We start from the raw sequence: 24001 nt of genomic DNA on the forward strand, positions 1-24001 counted from the left end.
GGGAGGGTAGGAGTTCCGGAGCGTGGGGCTGGAGACGGCCAAGGGCACAAGTCACCCACAGTGCCGGCGATGGAAGGCGGGGAGGGACGTGCGGGGGTGTTAGGAGAGGCCAGAATCGGCGGAGCGCCGAACAGCCGGAGTTGGAGAGGTGGAGGGGGAAAATACCAGGGATGGGAAAGTGACGAAGGAGGACATGAAGAGCTGCAAAGGAGGAGGACATCGAACTCACAGGTGAAAGGCTTCTGGGTCTCCACGGTATCATTACAGGCACCAGAGTAACTGAGAGGTGACACGTTATCAGTGAAGGACTGATCCAGTTGGCTCTTTTAAAAAAAATTAATTTAGAGTACCCAATTTTTTTTTCCAATTAAGGGGCAATTTAGCGTGGCCAATCCACCTACTCTGCACATTTTTTTGGGGTTGTGGGGGTGAAACCCACGCAGACACGGGGAGAATGTGCAAACTCCACACGGACAGTGACCCAGAGCCGGGATTGAACCTGGGACCTCAGCGCCGTGAGGCAGCTGTGCTAACCACTAGGCCACCGTGCTGCCCCCAGTTGGCTCTTCTCACGAGGGTAACAGCGAACGGCGATGTGAGAAACGTTTTTCAACCCTCAACTGTTTAAATAAAGCAGACGGAGAGATGTTTCCACTTGAGGGGCAGGTCCAGAACTGGGGGGTCCACCAATATCACAGAGTGACTAATAAATCCAATGGGGAATTCAGGAGAATCGGCTTCTCCCGAAGAGTAGGGCGAATGTGGGACTCGCTCCCACGGGGAGTGGGGGAGAATGTGGGACTCGCTCCCACAGGGAGTGGGGGAGAATGTGGGACTCGCTCCCACAGGGATTGGGGGAGAATGTGGGACTCGCTCCCACGGGGAGTGGGGGAGAATGTGGGACTCGATCCCAGGGGGAGTGGGGGAGAATGTGGGACTCGCTCCCACGGGGAGTGGGGGAGAATGTGGGACTCGCTCCCACGGGGGAGTGGGGGAGAATGTGGGACTCGCTCCCAGGGGGAGTGGGGGAGAATGTGGAATTCGCTCCCACGGGGAGTGGAGTGCGAGGGAGAATGTGGGACTCGCTCCCACAGGGAGTGGGGGAGAATGTGAGACTCGCTCCCACAGGGAGTGGGGGAGAATGTGGGACTCACTCCCACAGGGAGTGGGGAGAATGTGGAACTCGCTCCCACAGGGAGTGGGGGTGAATGTGGGACTCGCTCCCACGGGGAGTGGGGTGAATGTGGAACTCGCTCCCACGGGGAGTGGGGTGAATGTGGAACTCGTTCCCACAGGGAATGTTTGAGGTGAATATTGTCGATACATTTAAGGGAGAAGCTGGATAAACACATGAGGGAGAGAAGAACAGAAGGATAGGGTGACGGGTGGGGAAGATACAGGGGTGGGAGGAGAATCATGTGGAGCAGATGGGCGGAATGGCCTAATCCTCTACTGCACAGTCTATGTTATTCCAAAATGTTAGAGTTTTGGGCTCATCACATCTCAGAATAAGAGTAAAGCTCCCTCTACACTGTCCCCCATCAAACACTCCCAGGACAGGTACAGCACGGGGTTAGATACAGAGTACAGCTCCCTCTACACTGTCCCCATCAAACACTCCCAGGACAGGAACAGCACGGGGTTAGATACAGAGTAAAGCTCCCTCTGCACTGTCCCCATCAAACACTCCCAGGACAGGTACAGCACGGGGTTAGATACAGAGTAAAGCTCCCTCTGCACTGTCCCCATCAAACACTCCCAGGGCAGGTACAGCATGGGGTTAGATACAGAGTAAAGCTCCCTCTACACTGTCCCCATCAAACACTCCCAGGACAGGTACAGCACTGGGGTTAGATACAGAGTAAAGCTCCCTCTACACTGTCCCCATCAAACACTCCCAGGACAGGTACAGCACGGGGTTAGATACAGAGTAAAGCTCCCTCTACACTGTCCCCATCAAACACTCCCAGGACAGGTACAACATGGGGTTAGATACAGAGTAAAGCTCCCTCCACACCTGTCCCCTATCAAACACTCCCAGGACAGGTACAGCACGGGGTTAGATACAGAGTAAAGCTCCCTCTACACTGTCCCCATCAAACACTCCCAGGACAGGTACAGCACGGGGTTAGATATAGAGTAAAGCTCCCTCTACACCGTCCCTATCAAACACTCCCAGGGCAGGTACAGCATGGGGTTAGATACAGAGTAAAGCTCCCTCTACACTGTCCCCATCAAACACTCCCAGGACAGGTACAGCATGGGGTTAGATACAGAGTAAAGCTCCCTCTACACTGTCCCCATCAAACACTCCCAGGACAGGTACAGCACGGGGTTAGATACAGAGTAAAGCTCCCTCTACACTGTCCCCATCAAACACTCCCAGGACAGGTACAACATGGGGTTAGATACAGAGTAAAGCTCCCGCTACACTGTCCCCATCAAACACTCCCAGGACAGGTACAGCACGGGGTTAGATACAGAGGTAAAGCTCCCTCTACACTGTCCCCATCAAACACTCCCAGGACAGGTACAGCACGGGGTTAGATACAGAGTAAAGCTCCCTCTACACTGTCCCCATCAAACACTCCCAGGACAGGTACAGCACGGGGTTAGATACAGAGTAAAGCTCCCTCTACACTGTCCCCATCAAACACTCCCAGGACAGGTGCAGCACAGGGTTAGATACAGAGTAAAGCTCCCTCTACACTGTCCCCATCAAACACTCCCAGGACAGGTACAGCACAGGGTTAGATACAGAGTAAAGCTCCCTCTACACTGTCCCCATCAAACACTCCCAGGACAGGTACAGCACGGGGTTAGATACAGAGTAAAGCTCCCTCTACACTGTCCCCATCAAACACTCCCAGGACAGGTACAGCACGGGGTTAGATACAGAGTAAAGCTCCCTCTACACTGTCCCCATCAAACACTCCCAGGACAGGTACAGCACAGGGTTAGATACAGAGTAAAGCTCCCTCTACACTGTCCCCATCAAACACTCCCAGGACAGGTACAGCACAGGGTTAGATACAGAGTAAAGCTCCCTCTACACTGTCCCCATCAAACACTCCCAGGGCAGGTACAGCACAGGGTTAGATACAGAGTAAAGCTCCCTCTACACCGTCCCTATCAAACACTCCCAGGACAGGTACAGCACGGGGTTAGATACAGAGTAAAGCTCCCTCTACACTGTCCCCATCAAACACTCCCAGGACAGGTACAGCACGGGGTCAGATACAGAGTAAAGCTCCCTCTACACTGTCCCCATCAAACACTCCCAGGACAGGTACAGCACGGGGTTAGATACAGAGTAAAGCTCCCTCTACACTGTCCCCATCAAACACTCCCAGGACAGGTACAGCACGGGGTTAGATACAGAGTAAAGCTCCCTCTACACTGTCCCCATCAAACACTCCCAGGACAGGTACAGCACGGGGTTAGATACAGAGTAAAGCTCCCTCTACACTGTCCCCATCAAACACTCCCAGGACAGGTACAGCACGGGGTTAGATACAGAGTAAAGCTCCCTCTACACTGTCCCCATCAAACACTCCCAGGACAGGTACAGCACGGGGTTAGATACAGAGTGAAGGCTTTCACAAAGACAACACACAATAGTTGATTATAGTGAAGTCAATTTATTGGATAATGAATAGGATGCAACAGTTGTGTATTTAGGTTTTGATCGTTATTGGATCTGCTTCAGCGGAATCAATGCTGAGCTCAGTGGCGAATATACCCTGAAGCAGATAGAGAGATTAAACGTTCTGTGCCGTACAGTAAATGGGACTGATTGCTGACGCGGAACACGTGTTGCTGGAAGAGCTTCCCTATCCCCGGTGTGTGTTAGCTACAGCAGACCGTGTACAGTGCAGCACTCCCTCAGTACTGACCCTCTGACAGTGCGGCACTCCCTCAGTACTGACCCTCTGACAGTGCAGCACTCCCTCAGTACTGACCCTCTGACAGTGCGGCACTCCCTCAGTACTGACCCTCTGACAGTGCGGCACTCCCTCAGTACTGACCCTCTGACAGTGCGGCATTCCCTCAGTACTGACCCTCTGACAGTGCGGCACTCCCTCAGTACTGACCCTCTGACAGAGCGGCACTCCCTCAGTACTGACCCTCTGACAGAGCGGCACTCCCTCAGTACTGACCCTCTGACAGAGCGGCACTCCCTCAGTACTGACCCTCTGACAGTGCAGCACTCCCTCAGTACTGACCCTCTGACAGTGCGGCACTCTCTCAGTACTGACCCTCTGACAGTGCAGCACTCCCTCAGTACTGACCCTCTGACAGTGCGGCGCTCCCTCAGTACTGACCCTCTGACAGAGCGGCACTCCCTCAGTACTGACCCTCTGACAGTGCAGCACTCCCTCAGTACTGACCCTCTGACAGTACAGCACTCCCTCAGTACTGACCCTCTGACAGTGCGGCGCTCCCTCAGTACTGACCCTCTGACAGTGCAGCACTCCCTCAGTACTGACCCTCTGACAGTGCAGCACTCCCTCAGTACTGACCCTCTGACAGTGCGGCACTCCCTCAGTACTGACCCTCTGACAGTGCGGCACTCCCTCAGTACTGACCCTCTGACAGTGCGGCCCTCCCTCAGTACTGACCCTCTGACAGTGCAGCACTCCCTCAGTACTGACCCTCTGACAGTGCAGCACTCCCTCAGTACTGACCCTCTGACAGTGCAGCACTCCCTCAGTACTGACCCTCTAACAGTGCGGCACTCCCTCAGTACTGACCCTCTGACAGTGCAGCACTCCCTCAGTACTGGCCCTCTGACAGTGCAGCACTCCCTCAGTACTAACCCTCTAACAGTGCAGCACTCTGTCAGTACTGACCCTCTGACAGTGCAGCACTCCCTCAGTACTGACCCTCTGACAGTGCAGCACTCCCTCAGTACTGACCATCTGACAGTGCAGCACTCCCTCAGTACTGACCCTCTGACAGTGCAGCACTCCTTCAATAATGCCCTTCCAACAGGGTGGAGCTCCCTCAGTACCCTCCCTTGGTCCTCTCCCCCACCCTAACCCCGTAACCTCCCCTAACCGACCCTTGGACACGAAGGGCAATTTCGCACGACCAATCCACTTAATCTGTGCATCTTTGGACTGTGGGAGGAAACCGGAGCACCCGGAGGAAACCCACGCAGACGGGGGGAGAACCTGCAAACTCCGCACAGACAGTGACCCAAGCCGGGAATCGAACCCGGGACCCTGGCGCTGTGAGGCTCTGGGGTTTGGGCACATTGGACAATGAAAACATTTCTATTATGATTTCTTTTTCTTACAAATTTAGAATGCCCAATTCATTTTTTCCAATGAGACCGTGACTGATCTAACGGGGTGATCCTCGAACCCACTGTCCATCATTCTTCCCCGAAATCCTCACTGATTGAAGATCTCTCTCTCCCTCGGCCGTGAATACCAGGACCCAGCCTCTCGAGCTCTCCGTGGAACAAAAAACTCCACACAATCACTGCCTTGTGAGAGAAGAAATTCCTCCTCATCCCTGCCTCAAACAGGACGCCCCCTCACCCGGAGATTGTTACCTGTGGTCCCGGACTCTCCCACAAGAGGGAACATGATTCATAGAAGATAGGAGCAGGAGGAGGCCTTTTGGCCCTTCGAGCCTGCTCCACCATTCATCACCATCATGGCTGACCATCCAACTCAATAGCCTAATCCTGCTTTCTCCCCACAGCCTTAGATCCCATTCTCCCCAAGTGCTACATCCAGCCGCCTCTTGAATATATTCCAAGTTTTGGCGTCACCTATTTCCTGTGGTAATGCATCTTCCCTGTTAAACCGGATAGGCCGGTATGTGCCAACAGTCGGCTGTTTTTGCGTGTCCTCAGCAGTTTGTTCCTTTCTTGGAAATACTCTGACTCAACCTTTTGCCCAACGTGACCTCGAGCCGGGACTCTTTAAAGCACAGCCCCACCACCACGCCTGACAGCAGAGTGAGAGGAGCAGCACCTAGCTTGGCACCATGCAGGCCGGGATGTTGCGGCTGGCGGCCAGGCGATCATTGAGCACCATCAGCGGCGTATCGACTGCAGGATTGGTGAGTCCAGGGAGAGTTAGTCCCTGTAGGGAAGCGGACGATGGGGCCGGGGGGGTGGGGGGGTGGGGGGGGGGGGGGGTTGGGGGGGGGGGGGGGGTTGGGGGGGGAACAGTAAGCCGGTTAGAATTCGGCCGGGATTCCTGCTCCTGCTCAAGGGAATCAAGGATCACGGGGAGAAGGCGGGACAAGTGGGGTTGAGCATTATATCAGAGCAGCCGTGATTGAATGGCAACGCAGACTCGATGGGCCGAATGGCCTACTTGCAGCTGATGGTCTTGTGGTCCTGATCACAGTGCTGTGATCCCTGGGTTAGAGAGAGAGAGAGGGTGAATCGGACAGGATTCCTGATCACTGTCCTGTGATCCCTGGGTTAGAGAGAGAGAGGGAGAGAGGGTGAATCGGACAGGATTCCTGATCACTGTCCTGTGATCCCTGGGTTAGAGAGAGGGAGAGAGGGTGAATCGGACAGGATTCCTGATCACTGTCCTGTGATCCCTGGGTTAGAGAGAGAGGGAGAGGGTGAATCGGACAGGATTCCTGATCACTGTCCTGTGATCCCTGGGTTAGAGAGAGAGAGAGAGGGGTGAATCGGACAGGATTCCTGATCACTGTCCTGTGATCCCTGGGTTAGAGAGAGAGGGAGAGGGTGAATCGGACAGGATTCCTGATCACTGTCCTGTGATCCCTGGGTTAGAGAGAGGGAGAGGGTGAATCGGACAGGATCCCTGATCACTGTCCTGTGATCCCTGGGTTAGAGAGAGAGAGGGAGAGAGTGAATCGGACAGGATTCCTGATCACTGTCCTGTGATCCCTGGGTTAGAGAGAGAGAGAGAGAGGGTGAATCGGACAGGATTCCTGATCACTGTCCTGTGATCCCTGGGTTAGAGAGAGAGAGAGAGAGTGAATCGGACAGGATTCCTGATCACTGTCCTGTGATCCCTGGGTTAGAGAGAGAGAGGGAGAGGGTGAATCGGACAGGATTCCTGATCACTGTCCTGTGATCCCTGGGTTAGAGAGAGAGAGGGAGAGAGGGTGAATCGGACAGGATTCCTGATCACTGTCCTGTGATCCCTGGGTTAGAGAGAGAGAGAGAGGGTGAATCGGACAGGATTCCTGATCACTGTCCTGTGATCCCTGGGTTAGAGAGAGAGGGAGAGGGTGAATCGGACAGGATTCCTGATCACTGTCCTGTGATCCCTGGGTTAGAGAGAGGGAGAGGGTGAATCGGACAGGATCCCTGATCACTGTCCTGTGATCCCTGGGTTAGAGAGAGAGAGGGAGAGAGTGAATCGGACAGGATTCCTGATCACTGTCCTGTGATCCCTGGGTTAGAGAGAGAGAGAGAGAGGGTGAATCGGACAGGATTCCTGATCACTGTCCTGTGATCCCTGGGTTAGAGAGAGAGAGAGAGAGTGAATCGGACAGGATTCCTGATCACTGTCCTGTGATCCCTGGGTTAGAGAGAGAGAGGGAGAGGGTGAATCGGACAGGATTCCTGATCACTGTCCTGTGATCCCTGGGTTAGAGAGAGAGAGAGGGTGAATCGGACAGGATTCCTGATCACTGTCCTGTGATCCCTGGGTTAGAGAGAGAGAGAGAGGGTGAATCGGACAGGATTCCTGATCACTGTCCTGTGATCCCTGGGATTGAGAGAGAGAGAGTGAACCGGACAGGATTCCTGATCACTGTCCTGTGATCCCTGGGTTAGAGAGGGAGAGGGAGAGAGGGTGAATCGGACAGGATTCCTGATCACTGTCCTGTGATCCCTGATGTGGAGATGCCGGCGTTGGACTGGGGTGAGCACAGTAAGAAGTCTTACAACACCAGGTTAAAGTCCAACAGGTTTGTTTAAAACACGAGCTTTCGGAGCACGGCTCCTTCTTCAGGTGAATGAAGGTTCACCTGAAGAAGGAGCCGTGCTCCGAAAGCTCGTGTTTGAAACAAACCTGTTGGACTTTAACCTGGTGTTGTAAGACTTCTTACTGTGATCCCTGGGTTAGAGAGAGAGGGAGAGGGTGAATCGGACAGGATTCCTGATCACTGTCCTGTGATCCCTGGGTTAGAGAGAGAGAGAGAGAGGGAGAATCGGACAGGATTCCTGATCACTGTCCTGTGATCCCTGGGTTAGAGAGAGAGAGAGAGGGTGAATCGGACAGGATTCCTGATCACTGTCCTGTGATCCCTGGGTTAGAGAGAGAGGGAGAGGGTGAATCAGACAGGATTCCTGATCACTGTCCTGTGATCCCTGGGTTAGAGAGAGAGAGAGAGAGGGAGAATCGGACAGGATTCCTGATCACTGTGCTGTGATCCCTTGGTTAGAGAGAGAGAGAGAGAGTGAATCGGACAGGATTCCTGATCACTGTCCTGTGATCCCTGGGTTAGAGAGAGAGAGAGAGGGTGAATCGGACAGGATTCCTGATCACTGTCCTGTGATCCCGGGGTTAGACACGACGTGCGGGGGGGGGGGGGGGGGGGGGGGGGGGGGCGGTAGAGACGTTACATAGACATGGAAGTCCCCCTGATTTGCCAACACAGAGAGCTTAAATCCCGGCCAAGGTGCCCCTGGCTTAAGACAAAGAACATAGAATACAGAACAATTCAGCCCTTCGGCCCTCGATGTTGTGCCGAACCTTTATCCTAGATTAATCATAGATTATCATAGAATTTACAGTGCAGAAGGAGGCCATTCGGCCCATCGAGTCTGCACCGGCTCTTGGAAAGAGCACCCTACCCAAGGTCAACACCTCCACCCTATCCCCATAACCCAGTAACCCCACCCAACACTAAGGGCAATTTTGGACACGAAGGGCAATTTATCACGGCCAATCCACCCAACACTAAGGGCAATTTTGGACACGAAGGGCAATTTATCACGGCCAATCCACCCAACCTGCACATCTTTGGACTGTGGGAGGAAACCGGAGCACCCGAAGGAAACCCACGCACACACGGGGAGGATGTGCAGACTCCGCACAGACAGTGACCCAGCCGGGAATCGAACCTGGGGCCCTGGAGCTGTGAAGCAATTGTGCTATCCACAATGCTACCGTGCTGCCCTTAAGAACAAATTAATCTACACTTCATTATTCTCCCGTAATCCATGTACCTATCCAATAGACGCTTGAAGGTCCCTAATGTTTCCGACTCAACTACTTCCACAGGCAGTGCATTCCATGCCCCCACTACTCTCTGGGTAAAGAACCTACCTCTGACATCCCCCCTATATCTTCCACCATTCACCTTAAATTTATGTCCCCTTGTAATGGTTTGTTCCACCCGGGGGAAAAGTCTCTGACTGTCTACTCTATCTATTCCCCTGATCATCTTATAAACCTCTATCAAGCCGCCCCTCATCCTTCTCCGTTCTGATGAGAAAAGGCCTAGCACCCTCAACCTTTCCTCGTAAGACCTACTCTCCATTCCAGGCAACATCCTGGTAAATCTCCTTTTCCAAAGCTTCCACATCCTTCCTAAAATGAGGCGACCAGAACTGCACACAGTACTCCAAATGTGGCCTGACCAAGGTTTTGTACAGCTGCATCATCACCTCACAGCTCTTAAATTCAATCCCTCTGCTAATGAACGCTAGCACACCATAGGCCTTCTTCACAGCTCTATCCTCTTGAGTGGCAACTTTCAAAGATCGATGAACATAAACCCAAAGATCTCTCTGCTCCTCCACATTGCCAAGAACCCTACCGTTAACCCTGTATTCCGCATTCATATTTGTCCTTCCAAAATGGACAACCTCACACTTGTCAGGGTTAAACTCCATCTGCCACTTCTCAGCCCAGCTCTGCATTCTATCTATGTCTCATTGAAGCTGACAACAGCCCTCCTCACTATCCACAACTCCACCAATCTTCGTATCATCTGCAAATTCACTGACTTGCCCTTCAACTCCCTCATCCAAGTCATTAATGAAAATCACAAACAGCAGAGGACCCAGAACTGATCCCTGTGGTACGCCACTGATAACTGGGCTCCAGGCTGAATATTTACCATCCACCACCACTCTCTGTCTTCTATCGGTTAGCCAGTTTGTTATCCAACTGGCCAAATTTCCCACTATCCCATGCCTCCTTACTTTCTGCATAAGCTTACCATGGGGAACCTTATCAAATGCCTTACTAAAATCCATGTACACTACATCCACTGCTTTACCTTCATCCACATGCTTGGTCACCTCCTCAAAGAAGTCAATAAGACTTGTGAGGCAAGACCTACCCCTCACAAATCCGTGCTGACCATCCCTAATCAAGCAGTGCCTTTCCAGATGCTCAGAAATCCTATCCCTCAGTACCCTTTCCATTACTTTGCCGACCACCGAAGTAAGACTAACTGGCCTGTAATTCCCAGGGTTATCCCTATTCCCTTTTTTGAATAGGGGCACGACATTCGCCACTCTCCAATCCTCTGGTACCACCCCTGTTGACAGCGAGGACGAAAAGATCATTGCCAACAGCTCTGCAATTTCATTTCTTGCTTCCCATAGAATCCTTGGATATATCCCGTCAGGCCCGGGGGACTTGTCTATCCTCAAGTTTTTTCAAAATGCCCAACACATCTTCCTTCCTAACAAGTATCTCCTCGAGCTTACCAGTCTCACACTGTCCTCTCCAACAATATGGCCCAATATGGTACACAAGAAGGAAAATCTACCCGAGTTGGTGACTCTGTTAAGTTGAGCCGACACATTCAGGTGCAGCCTGACCGTCAACCTGATCGAGGGTCACCAGGTGATGGGAGGTTTGAACAGGGAATAAAGTATCTGCGGGAACATGGCGTCAGACTACACGGGATATGCTGCTCGAGCAGGTCTGACCCTTTGCTCAGAACTGGTCATCGTGACCTTTAGTGGGAGTTGGCTGTGCGGAGACGGGCTGCCGCGTTTTCCCATGATGCTCTCTGAGGCAGGTACGTCTGGGGTTCCGAGGCACTTTTGGGGGCGCGGCTCCGAGATCACGGAAGGCGCTCTACAAACGCACGATCGTCCTTTATCTCGGCCGAGTTAATGGTGGCTAACAATGTGGTCTCTCTGTCAGAAAGCGTCGCTGGCTGGATATTGGACGAACAAGCTCGGGTCTCACATGCGGATCACAGTGAACGACTCTGGCTTTATCACTGGTCGCTACAAGTCGAAAGTGTCAGCGAGTGGAGAGGTTGCACGAGGAGACATTGTTGGATACCAGCAGGATATCACCCAACCAACCTTTGGGTTTGTGGTGAAGTGGGCCACTGGTAATGCAAAGTATTTATTTAACGGAAGGGCTGTGTTCCTGATTGCTGCCATTCCAAACTCTCCCCGGCTCACTCCCCTTCCAACTTTCCCTCTGGTCGTTTCACCAACCTCTCCTCCAGTGGGAGCACAGTGACTCACCCCCATCTCCAGGACCTTCTATTCCTCTATCTCCCTGTGGGAGCGAGTCCCACATTCTCCCCCACTCCCTGTGGGAGCGAGTTCCACATTCTCCCCCACTCCCTGTGGGAGCGAGTCCCACATTCTCCCCCACTCCCTGTGGGAGCGAGTCCCACATTCTCCCCCACTCCCCGTGGGAGCGAGTCCCACATTCTCCCCCACTCCCTGTGGGAGCGAGTCCCACATTCTCCCCCACTCCCTGTGGGAGCGAGTCCCACATTCTCCCCCACACCCCGTGGGAGCGAGTTCCACATTCTCCCCCACTCTCTGTGGGAGCGAGTCCCACATTCTCCCCCACTCCCTGTGGGAACGAGTCCCACATTCTCCCCCACTCCCTGTGGGAACGAGTCCCACATTCTCCCCCACTCCCTGTGGGAGCCAGTCCCACATTCTCCCCCACTCCCTGTGGGAGCGAGTCCCACATTCTCCCCCACTCCCTGTGGGAGCGAGTCCCACATTCTCCCCCACTCCCTGTGGGAGCGAGTCCCACATTCTCCCCCCACTCTCTGTGGGAGCGAGTTCCACATTCTCCCCCACTCCCCGTGGGAGCAAGTTCCACATTCTCCCCCACTCCCCGTGGGAGCGAGTCCCACATTCTCCCCCACTCCCCGTGGGAGCGAGTCCCACATTCTCCCCCACTCCCCGTGGGAGCGAGTCCCACATTCTCCCCCACTCCCCGTGGGAGCGAGTCCCACATTCTCCCCCCACTCCCCGTGGGAGCGAGTCCCACATTCTCCCCACTCCCCGTGGGAGCGAGTCCCACATTCTCCCCCACTCCCTGTGGGAGCGAGTTCAAAAATTCTAACCACTCCCTGTGGAAGTGAGTTCCACATTCTCCCCACTCCCTGTGGGAGCGAGTCTCACATTCTCCCCCACTCCCTGTGGGAGCGAGTTCCACATTCTCCCCACTCCCCGTGGGAGCGAGTCCCACATTCTCCCCCACTCCCTGTGGGAGCGAGTTCCACATTCTCCCCACTCCCTGTGGGAGTGAGTCCCACATTCTCCCCCACTCCCTGTGGGAGCGAGTCCCACATTCTCCCCCCCCCCCCCACCCCTTGTGAGAGCGAGTCCCACATTCTCCCTCACTCCCCGTGGGAGCGAGTCCCACATTCTCCCCCCACCCCCTGTGGAGCGAGTCCCACATTCTTCCCCCACCCCCTGTGGGAGCGAGTCCCACATTCTGGGGCCCACAAAGGGGCTGGTTTAGCTCACTGAGCTAAATCGCTGGCTTTTAAACCAGACCAAGCAGGCCAGCAGCACGGTTCGATTCCCTTACCAGCCTCCCCGGACAGGCGCCGGAATGTGGCGACTAGGGGCTTTTCACAGTAACTTCATTGAAGCCTACTCGTGACAATAAGCCATTTTCATTTCATTTTTCATTCTCCCCCACTCCCCGTGGGAGCCAGTCCCACATTCTCCCCCACTCCCTGTGGGAGCGAGTCCCACATTCTCCCCACTCCCTGTGGGAGCGAGTCCCACATTCTCCCCCACTCCCTGTGGGAGCGAGTCCCACATTCTCCCCCACTCCCCGTGGGATCGAGTCCCACATTCTCCCCCACTCCCCGTGGGAGCGAGTTCCACATTCTCCCCACTCCCTGTGGGAGCGAATCCCACGTTCTCCCCACTCCCCGTGGGAGCGAGTCCCACATTCTCCCCACTCCCCGTGGGAGCGAGTCCCACATTCTCCCCCCACTCCCCGTGGGAGCGAGTCCCACATTCTCCCCACTCCCCGTGGGAGCGAGTCCCACATTCTCCCCCACTCCCTGTGGGAGCGAGTTCAAAAATTCTAACCACTCCCTGTGGAAGTGAGTTCCACATTCTCCCCACTCCCTGTGGGAGCGAGTCCCACATTCTCCCCCACTCCCTGTGGGAGCGAGTTCCACATTCTCCCCACTCCCTGTGGGAGTGAGTCCCACATTCTCCCCCACTCCCTGTGGGAGCGAGTCCCACATTCTCCCCCCCCCCCCCATCCCTTGTGAGAGCGAGTCCCACATTCTCCCTCACTCCCCGTGGGAGCGAGTCCCACATTCTCCCCCCACCCCCTGTGGAGCGAGTCCCACATTCTCCCCCCACCCCCTGTGGGAGCGAGTCCCACATTCTGGGGCCCACAAAGGGGCTGGTTTAGCTCACTGAGCTAAATCGCTGGCTTTTAAACCAGACCAAGCAGGCCAGCAGCACGGTTCGATTCCCTTACCAGCCTCCCCGGACAGGCGCCGGAATGTGGCGACTAGGGGCTTTTCACAGTAACTTCATTGAAGCCTACTCGTGACAATAAGCCATTTTCATTTCATTTTTCATTCTCCCCCACTCCCCGTGGGAGCCAGTCCCACATTCTCCCCCACTCCCTGTGGGAGCGAGTCCCACATTCTCCCCCACTCCCCGTGGGATCGAGTCCCACATTCTCCCCCACTCCCCGTGGGAGCGAGTCCCACATTCCCCCCACTCCCCGTGGGAGCGAGTTCCACATTCTCCCCACTCCCTGTGGGAGCGAATCCCACGTTCTCCCCACTCCCCGTGGGAGCGAGTCCCACATTCTCCCCACTCCCTGTGGGAGCGAGTCCCACATTCTCCCCCACTCCCTGTGGGAGCGAGTCCCACATTCTCCCCCCACTCCCTGTGGGAGTGAGTCCCACATTCTCCCCACTCCCTGTGGGAGCGAGTCCCACATTCTCCCCCCACTCCCTGTGGGAGCGAGTCCCACATTCTCCCCCACTCCCCGTGGGAGCGAGTCCCACATTCTCCCCCACTCCCTGTGGGAGCGAGTCCCACATTCTCCCCCACTCCCCGTGGGAGCGAGTCCCACATTCCCCCCCCACTCCCTGTGGGAGCGAGTCCCACATTCCCCCCCACTCCCTGTGGGAGCGAGTCCCACATTCTTCGCTACTCTCGGTAAAAAATTACCGGGTGAATAGTGGGCTACACGGTGGCACAGTGGTTAGCACCGCTGCCTCACGGCGCCAGGGACCAGGGCTCAATTCCAGCCTCAGGTGACTGTGCGGAGTCTGCACGTTCTCCCCGTGTCTGCGTGGGTTTGCTCCGGGTGCTCCGGTTTCCTCCCACAGTCCCAAGATGTGCAGGTTAGGTGGATTTGCCGTGCTAAATTGCCCCTTAGTGTCCAAAGATGAAATGAAATGAAAATCACTTATTGTCACGAGCAGGCTTCAATGAAGTTACTGTGAAAAGCCCCCTAGTCGCCACATTCCGGCGCCTGTCCGGGGAGGCTGGTACGGGAATCGAACCGTGCTGCTGGCCTGCCTGGGTCTGCTTTAAAAGCCAGCGATTTAACCCAGTGAGCTAAACCAGCTCCTGGTGGATTGGCCGTGCTAAATTGACCCTGAGTGTCCAAAGATGTGCAGGTTAGGTGGATTGGCCGTGCTAAATTGTCCCTCAGTGCCCAAAGATGTGCAGGTTAGGTGGATTGGCCGTGCTAAATTGTCCCTTAGTGCCCAAAGATGTGCAGGTTAGGTGGATTGGCTGTGCTAAATTGCCCCCTTAGTGTCCAAAGATGTGCAGGTTAGGTGGATTGGCCGTGCTAAATTGCCCCCTTAGTGTCCAAAGATGTGCAGGTTAGGTGGATTGGCTGTGCTAAATTGCCCCCTTAGTGTCCAAAGATGTGCAGGTTAGGTGGATTGGCCATGCTAAATTGCCCCTTAGTGTCCAAAGATGTACAGGTTAGGTGGATTGGCTGTGCTAAATTGCCCCCTTAGTGTCCAAAGATGTGCAGGTTAGGTGGCTTGGCCGTGCTAAATTGTCCCTCAGTGCCCAAAGATGTGCAGGTTAGGTGGATTGGCCGTGCTAAATTGCCCCTTAGTGTCCAAAGATGTACAGGTTAGGTGGATTGGCCGTGCTAAATTGCCCCTTAGTGTCCAAAGATGTGCAGGTTAGGTGGATTGGCCGTGCTAAATTGGCCCTTAGTGTCCAAAGATGTACAGGTTAGGTGGATTGGCCGTGCTAAATTGTCTAAATTGGGGTTATGGGGATAGGGCGGGAGATTGGGATCAAGCTACCTTAAGACCCCTTCTTTCCGAGGGCTGATGCAGAGACGATGGACCGATGCCTTTTATAACCTGGCGACCGGAGCGTATACGGGAAATCCAGGTGTGGTGGAACCGAGGTGCGATGTGAATTCACGTCACCGTCTCTGCTTCCCAATTGATATCCCCCAGTCAGGAACCCCCAGTGTTTGGTTTGATCTGCGCGAGGCCCAGAGCTGCACGTCCTCCTAACAATCGTGCTGTTTCTAATTTCCTCCCTCAGCACCTGCAGACAGCGTCACAGTTTGGGCTGGGCAGTACTACAACGGCGGAGGCAAAGAACAGCTGAAGACCATGTGGTTACTCCGAGAACACGACCCAGCTGCAAACGACAACTGGGACGCCACCTTGTAAGGAGGGCATTGTTCCCACAGCTCGCGTTGTCAACTCGATACCACGGGTGTCGAGAAGCTAAGAGGGCGGCCGGCCGCGGTTTTGAGACAAGGGGAAGGTTTGATTTGGCTACTGAGACGTGGTCAGGCCCCGATCGCCTGTCCGCCGTCACTCCGTTGGCCGAACCCTCCACCCGTGAACCCCTCCCCGCTCCTCAACTGGCGCACAGCACAAGTCGCAACGACAAATTGAAGGCTGATGCGTCAGGGCAGTACTGAGGGAGTGCTGCACGGCCTTTAGAATCAGGCTTCAGACTGAGGGAGTGCTGCACGGCCTTTAGAATCAGGCTTCAGACTGAGGGAGTGCTGCACGGCCTTTAGAATCAGGCTTCAGACTGAGGGAGTGCTGCACGGCCTTTAGAATCAGGCTTCAGACTGAGGGAGTGTTTGATGGGGACAGTGTAGAGGGAGCTTTACTCTGTATCTAACCCCGTGCTGTCCCTGTCCTGGGAGTGTTTGATGGGGACTGTGTAGAGGGAGCTTTACTCTGTATCTAACCCCGTGCTGTACCTGTCCTGGGAGTGTTTGATGGGGACAGTGTAGAGGGAGCTTTACTCTGTATCTAACCCCGTGCTGTACCTGTCCTGGGAGTGTTTGATGGGGACAGTGTAGAGGGAGCTTTACTCTGTATCTAACCCCGTGCTGTACCTGTCCTGGGAGTGTTTGATGGGGACAGTGTAGAGGGAGCTTTACTCTGTATCTAACCCCGTGCTGTACCTGTCCTGGGAGTGTTTGATGGGGACAGTGTAGAGGGAGCTTTACTCTGTATCTAACCCCGTGCTGTACCTGTCCTGGGAGTGTTTGATGGGGACAGTGTAGAGGGAGCTTTACTCTGTATCTAACCCCGTGCTGTACCTGTCCTGAGAGTGTTTGATGGGGACAGTGTAGAGGGAGCTTTACTCTGTATCTAACCCCGTGCTGTACCTGTCCTGGGAGTGTTTGATGGGGACAGTGTAGAGGGAGCTTTACTCTGTATCTAGCCCCGTGCTGTACCTGTCCTGGGAGTGTTTGATGGGGACAGTGTAGAGGGAGCTTTATTCTGTATCTAACCCCGTGCTGTACCTGTCCTGGGAGTGTTTGATGGGGACAGTGTAGAGGGAGCTTTACTCTGTATCTAACCCCATGCTGTACCTGTCCTGGGAGTGTTTGATGGGGACAGTGTAGAGGGAGCTTTACTCTGTATCTAACCCCGTGCTGTACCTGTCCTGGGAGTGTTTGATGGGGACAGTGTAGAGGGAGCTTTACTCTGTATCTAACCCCGTGCTGTACCTGTCCTGGGAGTGTTTGATGGGGACAGTGTAGAGGGAGCTTTACTCTGTATCTAACCCCGTGCTGTACCTGTCCTGGGAGTGTTTGATGGGGACAGTGTAGAGGGAGCTTTACTCTGTATCTAACCCCGTGCTGTACCTGTCCTGGGAGTGTTTGATGGGGACAGTGTAGAGGGAGCTTTACTCTGTATCTAACCCCGTGCTGTACCTGTCCTGGGAGTGTTTGATGGGGACAGTGTAGAGGGAGCTTTACTCTGTATCTAACCCCGTGCTGTACCTGCCCTGGGAGTGTTTGATGGGGACAGTGTAGAGGGAGCTTTACTCTGTATCTAACCCCGTGCTGTACCTGTCCTGGGAGTGTTTGATGGGGACAGTGTAGAGGGAGATTTACTCTGTATCTAACCCCGTGCTGTACCTGTCCTGGGAGTGTTTGATGGGGACAGTGTAGAGGGAGCTTTACTCTGTATCTAACCCCGTGCTGTACCTGTCCTGGGAGTGTTTGATGGGGACAGTGTAGAGGGAGCTTTACTCTGTATCTAACCCCGTGCTGTACCTGCCCTGGGAGTGTTTGATGGGGACAGTGTAGAGGGAGCTTTACTCTGTATCTAACCCCGTGCTGTCCCTGTCCTGGGAGTGTTTGATGGGGGACAGTGTAGAGGGAGCTTTACTCTGTATCTAACCCTGTGCTGTACCTGTCCTGGGAGTGTTTGATGGGGGACAGTGTAGAGGGAGCTTTACTCTGTATCTAACCCCGTGCTGTACCTGTCCTGGGAGTGTTTGATGGGGACAGTGTAGAGGGTGCTTTACTCTGTATCTAACCCTGTGCTGTACCTGTCCTGGGAGTGTTTGATGGGGGACAGTGTAGAGGGTGCTTTACTCTGTATCTAACCCCGTGCTGTCTCTGTCCTGGGAGTGTTTGATGATGGAATCTTTTAAAATTATGGTTCGGGGGAGTAAGATTACAATGTCTGATCTGTGCGTCTCCAAAATATTGATGAAATATTGAACCCTGGAACAGGAATGTGAACCATATCTGTCCATTTCTTCTCAATGGTTTGTCTCTCTCTCTCTGTCTCGGTGTGTGATACAGGGTTGGAATGGACGTATTCACTCGCGCGGTCCCTGCAGAGTGTGAAGACCTCGACGATCGCTCGGAGCTGTGAGCAGGCGAAGCGGAGGCTGGGTTCGCTCAGGCGATCAGTGGGTCAGATTGCGACTGAGCCTTCCGTCAGTACCGGCGAGACCTCCCGCCCTGTAAACCCCCCCCCCCAAATGTCTCGAAACCGCCATTTCAATAAAGGGCCAAATGGAACATGACCATTCCCCGTGCCTCCTTGTGGTTCTCTCTCCGCTCTTGAGTGTTCATTCACACACGGGCAGCACAAGTGGTTAGCACTGTGGCTTCACAGCTCCAGGGTCCCAGGTTCAATTCCCCGCTGGGTCACTGTCTGTGCGGAGGCTGCACGTCCTCCCCGTGTCTGCGTGGGTTTCCTCCGGGTGCCCCGGTTTCCTCCCACAGTCCAAACACGTGCAGGTTAGGTGGATTGGACGTGATAAATTGCCCCTTAGTGTCCAAAGATGTGCAGGTTAGGTGGATTGGCCGTGCTAAATTGGCCCTTAGTGTCCAAAGATGTACAGGTTAGGTGGATTGGCCGTGCTAAATTGTCTAAATTGGGGTTATGGGGATAGGGCGGGAGATTGGGATCAAGCTACCTTAAGACCCCTTCTTTCCGAGGGCTGATGCAGAGACGATGGACCGATGCCTTTTATAACCTGGCGACCGGAGCGTATACGGGAAATCCAGGTGTGGTGGAACCGAGGTGCGATGTGAATTCACGTCACCGTCTCTGCTTCCCAATTGATATCCCCCAGTCAGGAACCCCCAGTGTTTGGTTTGATCTGCGCGAGGCCCAGAGCTGCACGTCCTCCTAACAATCGTGCTGTTTCTAATTTCCTCCCTCAGCACCTGCAGACAGCGTCACAGTTTGGGCTGGGCAGTACTACAACGGCGGAGGCAAAGAACAGCTGAAGACCATGTGGTTACTCCGAGAACACGACCCAGCTGCAAACGACAACTGGGACGCCACCTTGTAAGGAGGGCATTGTTCCCACAGCTCGCGTTGTCAACTCGATACCACGGGTGTCGAGAAGCTAAGAGGGCGGCCGGCCGCGGTTTTGAGACAAGGGGAAGGTTTGATTTGGCTACTGAGACGTGGTCAGGCCCCGATCGCCTGTCCGCCGTCACTCCGTTGGCCGAACCCTCCACCCGTGAACCCCTCCCCGCTCCTCAACTGGCGCACAGCACAAGTCGCAACGACAAATTGAAGGCTGATGCGTCAGGGCAGTACTGAGGGAGTGCTGCACGGCCTTTAGAATCAGGCTTCAGACTGAGGGAGTGCTGCACGGCCTTTAGAATCAGGCTTCAGACTGAGGGAGTGCTGCACGGCCTTTAGAATCAGGCTTCAGACTGAGGGAGTGCTGCACGGCCTTTAGAATCAGGCTTCAGACTGAGGGAGTGTTTGATGGGGACAGTGTAGAGGGAGCTTTACTCTGTATCTAACCCCGTGCTGTCCCTGTCCTGGGAGTGTTTGATGGGGACTGTGTAGAGGGAGCTTTACTCTGTATCTAACCCCGTGCTGTACCTGTCCTGGGAGTGTTTGATGGGGACAGTGTAGAGGGAGCTTTACTCTGTATCTAACCCCGTGCTGTACCTGTCCTGGGAGTGTTTGATGGGGACAGTGTAGAGGGAGCTTTACTCTGTATCTAACCCCGTGCTGTACCTGTCCTGGGAGTGTTTGATGGGGACAGTGTAGAGGGAGCTTTACTCTGTATCTAACCCCGTGCTGTACCTGTCCTGGGAGTGTTTGATGGGGACAGTGTAGAGGGAGCTTTACTCTGTATCTAACCCCGTGCTGTACCTGTCCTGGGAGTGTTTGATGGGGACAGTGTAGAGGGAGCTTTACTCTGTATCTAACCCCGTGCTGTACCTGTCCTGAGAGTGTTTGATGGGGACAGTGTAGAGGGAGCTTTACTCTGTATCTAACCCCGTGCTGTACCTGTCCTGGGAGTGTTTGATGGGGACAGTGTAGAGGGAGCTTTACTCTGTATCTAGCCCCGTGCTGTACCTGTCCTGGGAGTGTTTGATGGGGACAGTGTAGAGGGAGCTTTATTCTGTATCTAACCCCGTGCTGTACCTGTCCTGGGAGTGTTTGATGGGGACAGTGTAGAGGGAGCTTTACTCTGTATCTAACCCCATGCTGTACCTGTCCTGGGAGTGTTTGATGGGGACAGTGTAGAGGGAGCTTTACTCTGTATCTAACCCCGTGCTGTACCTGTCCTGGGAGTGTTTGATGGGGACAGTGTAGAGGGAGCTTTACTCTGTATCTAACCCCGTGCTGTACCTGTCCTGGGAGTGTTTGATGGGGACAGTGTAGAGGGAGCTTTACTCTGTATCTAACCCCGTGCTGTACCTGTCCTGGGAGTGTTTGATGGGGACAGTGTAGAGGGAGCTTTACTCTGTATCTAACCCCGTGCTGTACCTGTCCTGGGAGTGTTTGATGGGTACAGTGTAGAAGGAGCTTTACTCTGTATCTAACCCCGTGCTGTACCTGTCCTGAGAGCGTTTGATGGGGACAGTGTAGAGGGAGCTTTACTCTGTATCTAACCCCGTGCTGTACCTGCCCTGGGAGTGTTTGATGGGGACAGTGTAGAGGGAGCTTTACTCTGTATCTAACCCCGTGCTGTACCTGTCCTGGGAGTGTTTGATGGGGACAGTGTAGAGGGAGATTTACTCTGTATCTAACCCCGTGCTGTACCTGTCCTGGGAGTGTTTGATGGGGACAGTGTAGAGGGAGCTTTACTCTGTATCTAACCCCGTGCTGTACCTGTCCTGGGAGTGTTTGATGGGGACAGTGTAGAGGGAGCTTTACTCTGTATCTAACCCCGTGCTGTACCTGCCCTGGGAGTGTTTGATGGGGACAGTGTAGAGGGAGCTTTACTCTGTATCTAACCCCGTGCTGTCCCTGTCCTGGGAGTGTTTGATGGGGGACAGTGTAGAGGGAGCTTTACTCTGTATCTAACCCTGTGCTGTACCTGTCCTGGGAGTGTTTGATGGGGGACAGTGTAGAGGGAGCTTTACTCTGTATCTAACCCCGTGCTGTACCTGTCCTGGGAGTGTTTGATGGGGACAGTGTAGAGGGTGCTTTACTCTGTATCTAACCCTGTGCTGTACCTGTCCTGGGAGTGTTTGATGGGGGACAGTGTAGAGGGTGCTTTACTCTGTATCTAACCCCGTGCTGTCTCTGTCCTGGGAGTGTTTGATGATGGAATCTTTTAAAATTATGGTTCGGGGGAGTAAGATTACAATGTCTGATCTGTGCGTCTCCAAAATATTGATGAAATATTGAACCCTGGAACAGGAATGTGAACCATATCTGTCCATTTCTTCTCAATGGTTTGTCTCTCTCTCTCTGTCTCGGTGTGTGATACAGGGTTGGAATGGACGTATTCACTCGCGCGGTCCCTGCAGAGTGTGAAGACCTCGACGATCGCTCGGAGCTGTGAGCAGGCGAAGCGGAGGCTGGGTTCGCTCAGGCGATCAGTGGGTCAGATTGCGACTGAGCCTTCCGTCAGTACCGGCGAGACCTCCCGCCCTGTAAACCCCCCCCCCCAAATGTCTCGAAACCGCCATTTCAATAAAGGGCCAAATGGAACATGACCATTCCCCGTGCCTCCTTGTGGTTCTCTCTCCGCTCTTGAGTGTTCATTCACACACGGGCAGCACAAGTGGTTAGCACTGTGGCTTCACAGCTCCAGGGTCCCAGGTTCAATTCCCCGCTGGGTCACTGTCTGTGCGGAGGCTGCACGTCCTCCCCGTGTCTGCGTGGGTTTCCTCCGGGTGCCCCGGTTTCCTCCCACAGTCCAAACACGTGCAGGTTAGGTGGATTGGACGTGATAAATTGCCCTGAGTGACCAAAACAAAAGGTTGCGTATACACACACACACACACACACATCCCAGATACATGACACACCACACTCACATACACGCACTCACACACACACACATTCACATTCTCACAGCCACACACAGGATTCTGGTCAACTATTTTCACGGGGCTGATGGGAGATAACTGAAGTTGGCCATCTGCAAACTGGTCGGGAACAGGGGTGGTAGGGCTGAAACCATTTTTTTTAATGCAAAAATGTGAAAATATGGCCAAAAAGTACTGAGCAGAAATAACATTTTAGTAACATTTCGGGGCAGCACGGTAGCATGGTGGTTAGCATAAATGCTTCACAGTTCCAGGGTCCCAGGTTCGATTCCCGGCTGGGTCACTGTCTGTGTGGAGTCTGCACGTCCTCCCCCTGTGTGCGTGGGTTTCCTCCGGGTGCTCCGGTTTCCTCCCACAGTCCAAAGATGTGCGGGTTAGGTGGATTGGCCGTGATAAATTGCCCGTAGTGTCCTAATAAAAGTAAGGTTAAGGGGGGGGGTTGTTGGGTATAGGGTGGATATGTGGGTTTGAGGAGGGTGATAATTGCTCGGCACAACATCGAGGGCCGAAGGGCCTGTTCTGTGCTGTACTGTTCTATGTTCTATGTTCTATGTTAGGAGGGGTTATTGGGCTACAGGGATAGGGTGGAAAGTGAGGGCTTAAGTGGGACGATGCAGACTCGATGGGCCGAATGGCCTCCTTCTGCACTGTATGTTCTGTATATCCATGGCCTTTGCGTGGCCGAAAATTGATCCAAACCTCCACGTGGAAGAGTCGGAGACGGTGGAGGCCCCATGAGGGAGTTAGGTAAACTGATGATTAAAATTAACAAGATAATCCCACAAGTTCAGGGAAGGCAGGTCTTCACAGCGAGAGAACTCAGATAGAACAACAACTTGTGTGTAGTCCTTTGAGCAAACCATTAGGGCAATTAATAAATTGAGGGACAATATGAAGGGGCACTCCCTTTACACAGAGGATTGTGAATCTTAGGAATTACCAACTGCTAGAGGGCTGTGGAAACATATGTGGTAAACCAGTTGTACATATATTAGGATATGTGTGGTAAGACCCTGTACTACAGGTACAGCGGTAGTCCCTGCCTGCTGGCTCCGCCCAGTAGGCGGAGTATAAATATGTGTGTCCTCCGTACAGCAGCCATTTTGCCAGCTGCTGTGGGAGGCCACACATCTTAGAGCAATAAAGCCTCAGTTGTATTCCACTCTTGTCTCTGTGCAATTGATCGTGCATCGACATAGAGGATAGGAGCAGGAGGAGGCCTTTTGGCCCTTCGAGCCCGCTCCGCCATTCATCACCATCATGGCTGATCATCCAACTCAATAGCCTAATCCTGCTTTCTCCCCAAGTGCCATATCCAGCCGCCTCTTGAATATATTCGATGTTTTAGCATCAACTACTTCCTGTGGTAATGAATTCCACAGGCTCACCACTTTGTGTGAAGAAATGTCTCCTTATCTCTGTCCAAAATGGTTTACCCAGAATCCTCAGGCTGTGACCCCTGGTTCTGGACACACCCATCATTGGGAACATTCTTCCTGCATCTACCCTGTCTTGTCCGTTAGAATTTTATAGGGCACAGTGGGTTAGCACTGTTGCCTCACGGCGCTGAGGACCCAGGTTCGATCCCGGCTCTGGGTCACTGTCCGTGTGGAGTTTGCACATTCTCCCCGTGTCTGCGTGGGTCTCACCTCCACAACCCACAGATGTGCAGAGTAGGTGGATCGGCCGCGCTAAATTGCCCCTCAATTGGAAAAAATTAATTGGGTACTCGAAATTTATTTACAAAAAGAATTTTA

The 24001-nt window shown here is 53.8% G+C and overlaps 1 protein-coding gene and 1 long non-coding RNA gene across 2 annotated transcripts; both read left to right on the forward strand.

Moving 5' to 3' along the window:
* The first annotated feature begins 5756 nt into the window (after window positions 1–5756).
* Window positions 5757–18513, forward strand: LOC119958995 (avidin-like). The gene is made up of 4 exons (XM_038787532.1): window positions 5757–6078; window positions 11124–11319; window positions 15755–15881; window positions 18282–18513. The coding sequence occupies exons 1-4, from the start codon at window positions 6004–6006 to the stop codon at window positions 18352–18354; spliced, it is 471 nt and encodes a 156-aa protein (XP_038643460.1). The 5' UTR covers window positions 5757–6003; the 3' UTR covers window positions 18355–18513.
* Window positions 18514–19068: 555 nt separating this feature from the next.
* Window positions 19069–21913, forward strand: LOC119958805. The gene is made up of 2 exons (XR_005459074.1): window positions 19069–19281; window positions 21682–21913. It is a non-coding gene; the product is annotated as an uncharacterized LOC119958805 (long non-coding RNA).
* Window positions 21914–24001: the final 2088 nt, after the last annotated feature.

The sequence above is a fragment of the Scyliorhinus canicula genome, chromosome 31, assembly GCF_902713615.1.
Source record: "Scyliorhinus canicula chromosome 31, sScyCan1.1, whole genome shotgun sequence".
Taxonomy (NCBI): domain Eukaryota; kingdom Metazoa; phylum Chordata; class Chondrichthyes; order Carcharhiniformes; family Scyliorhinidae; genus Scyliorhinus; species Scyliorhinus canicula.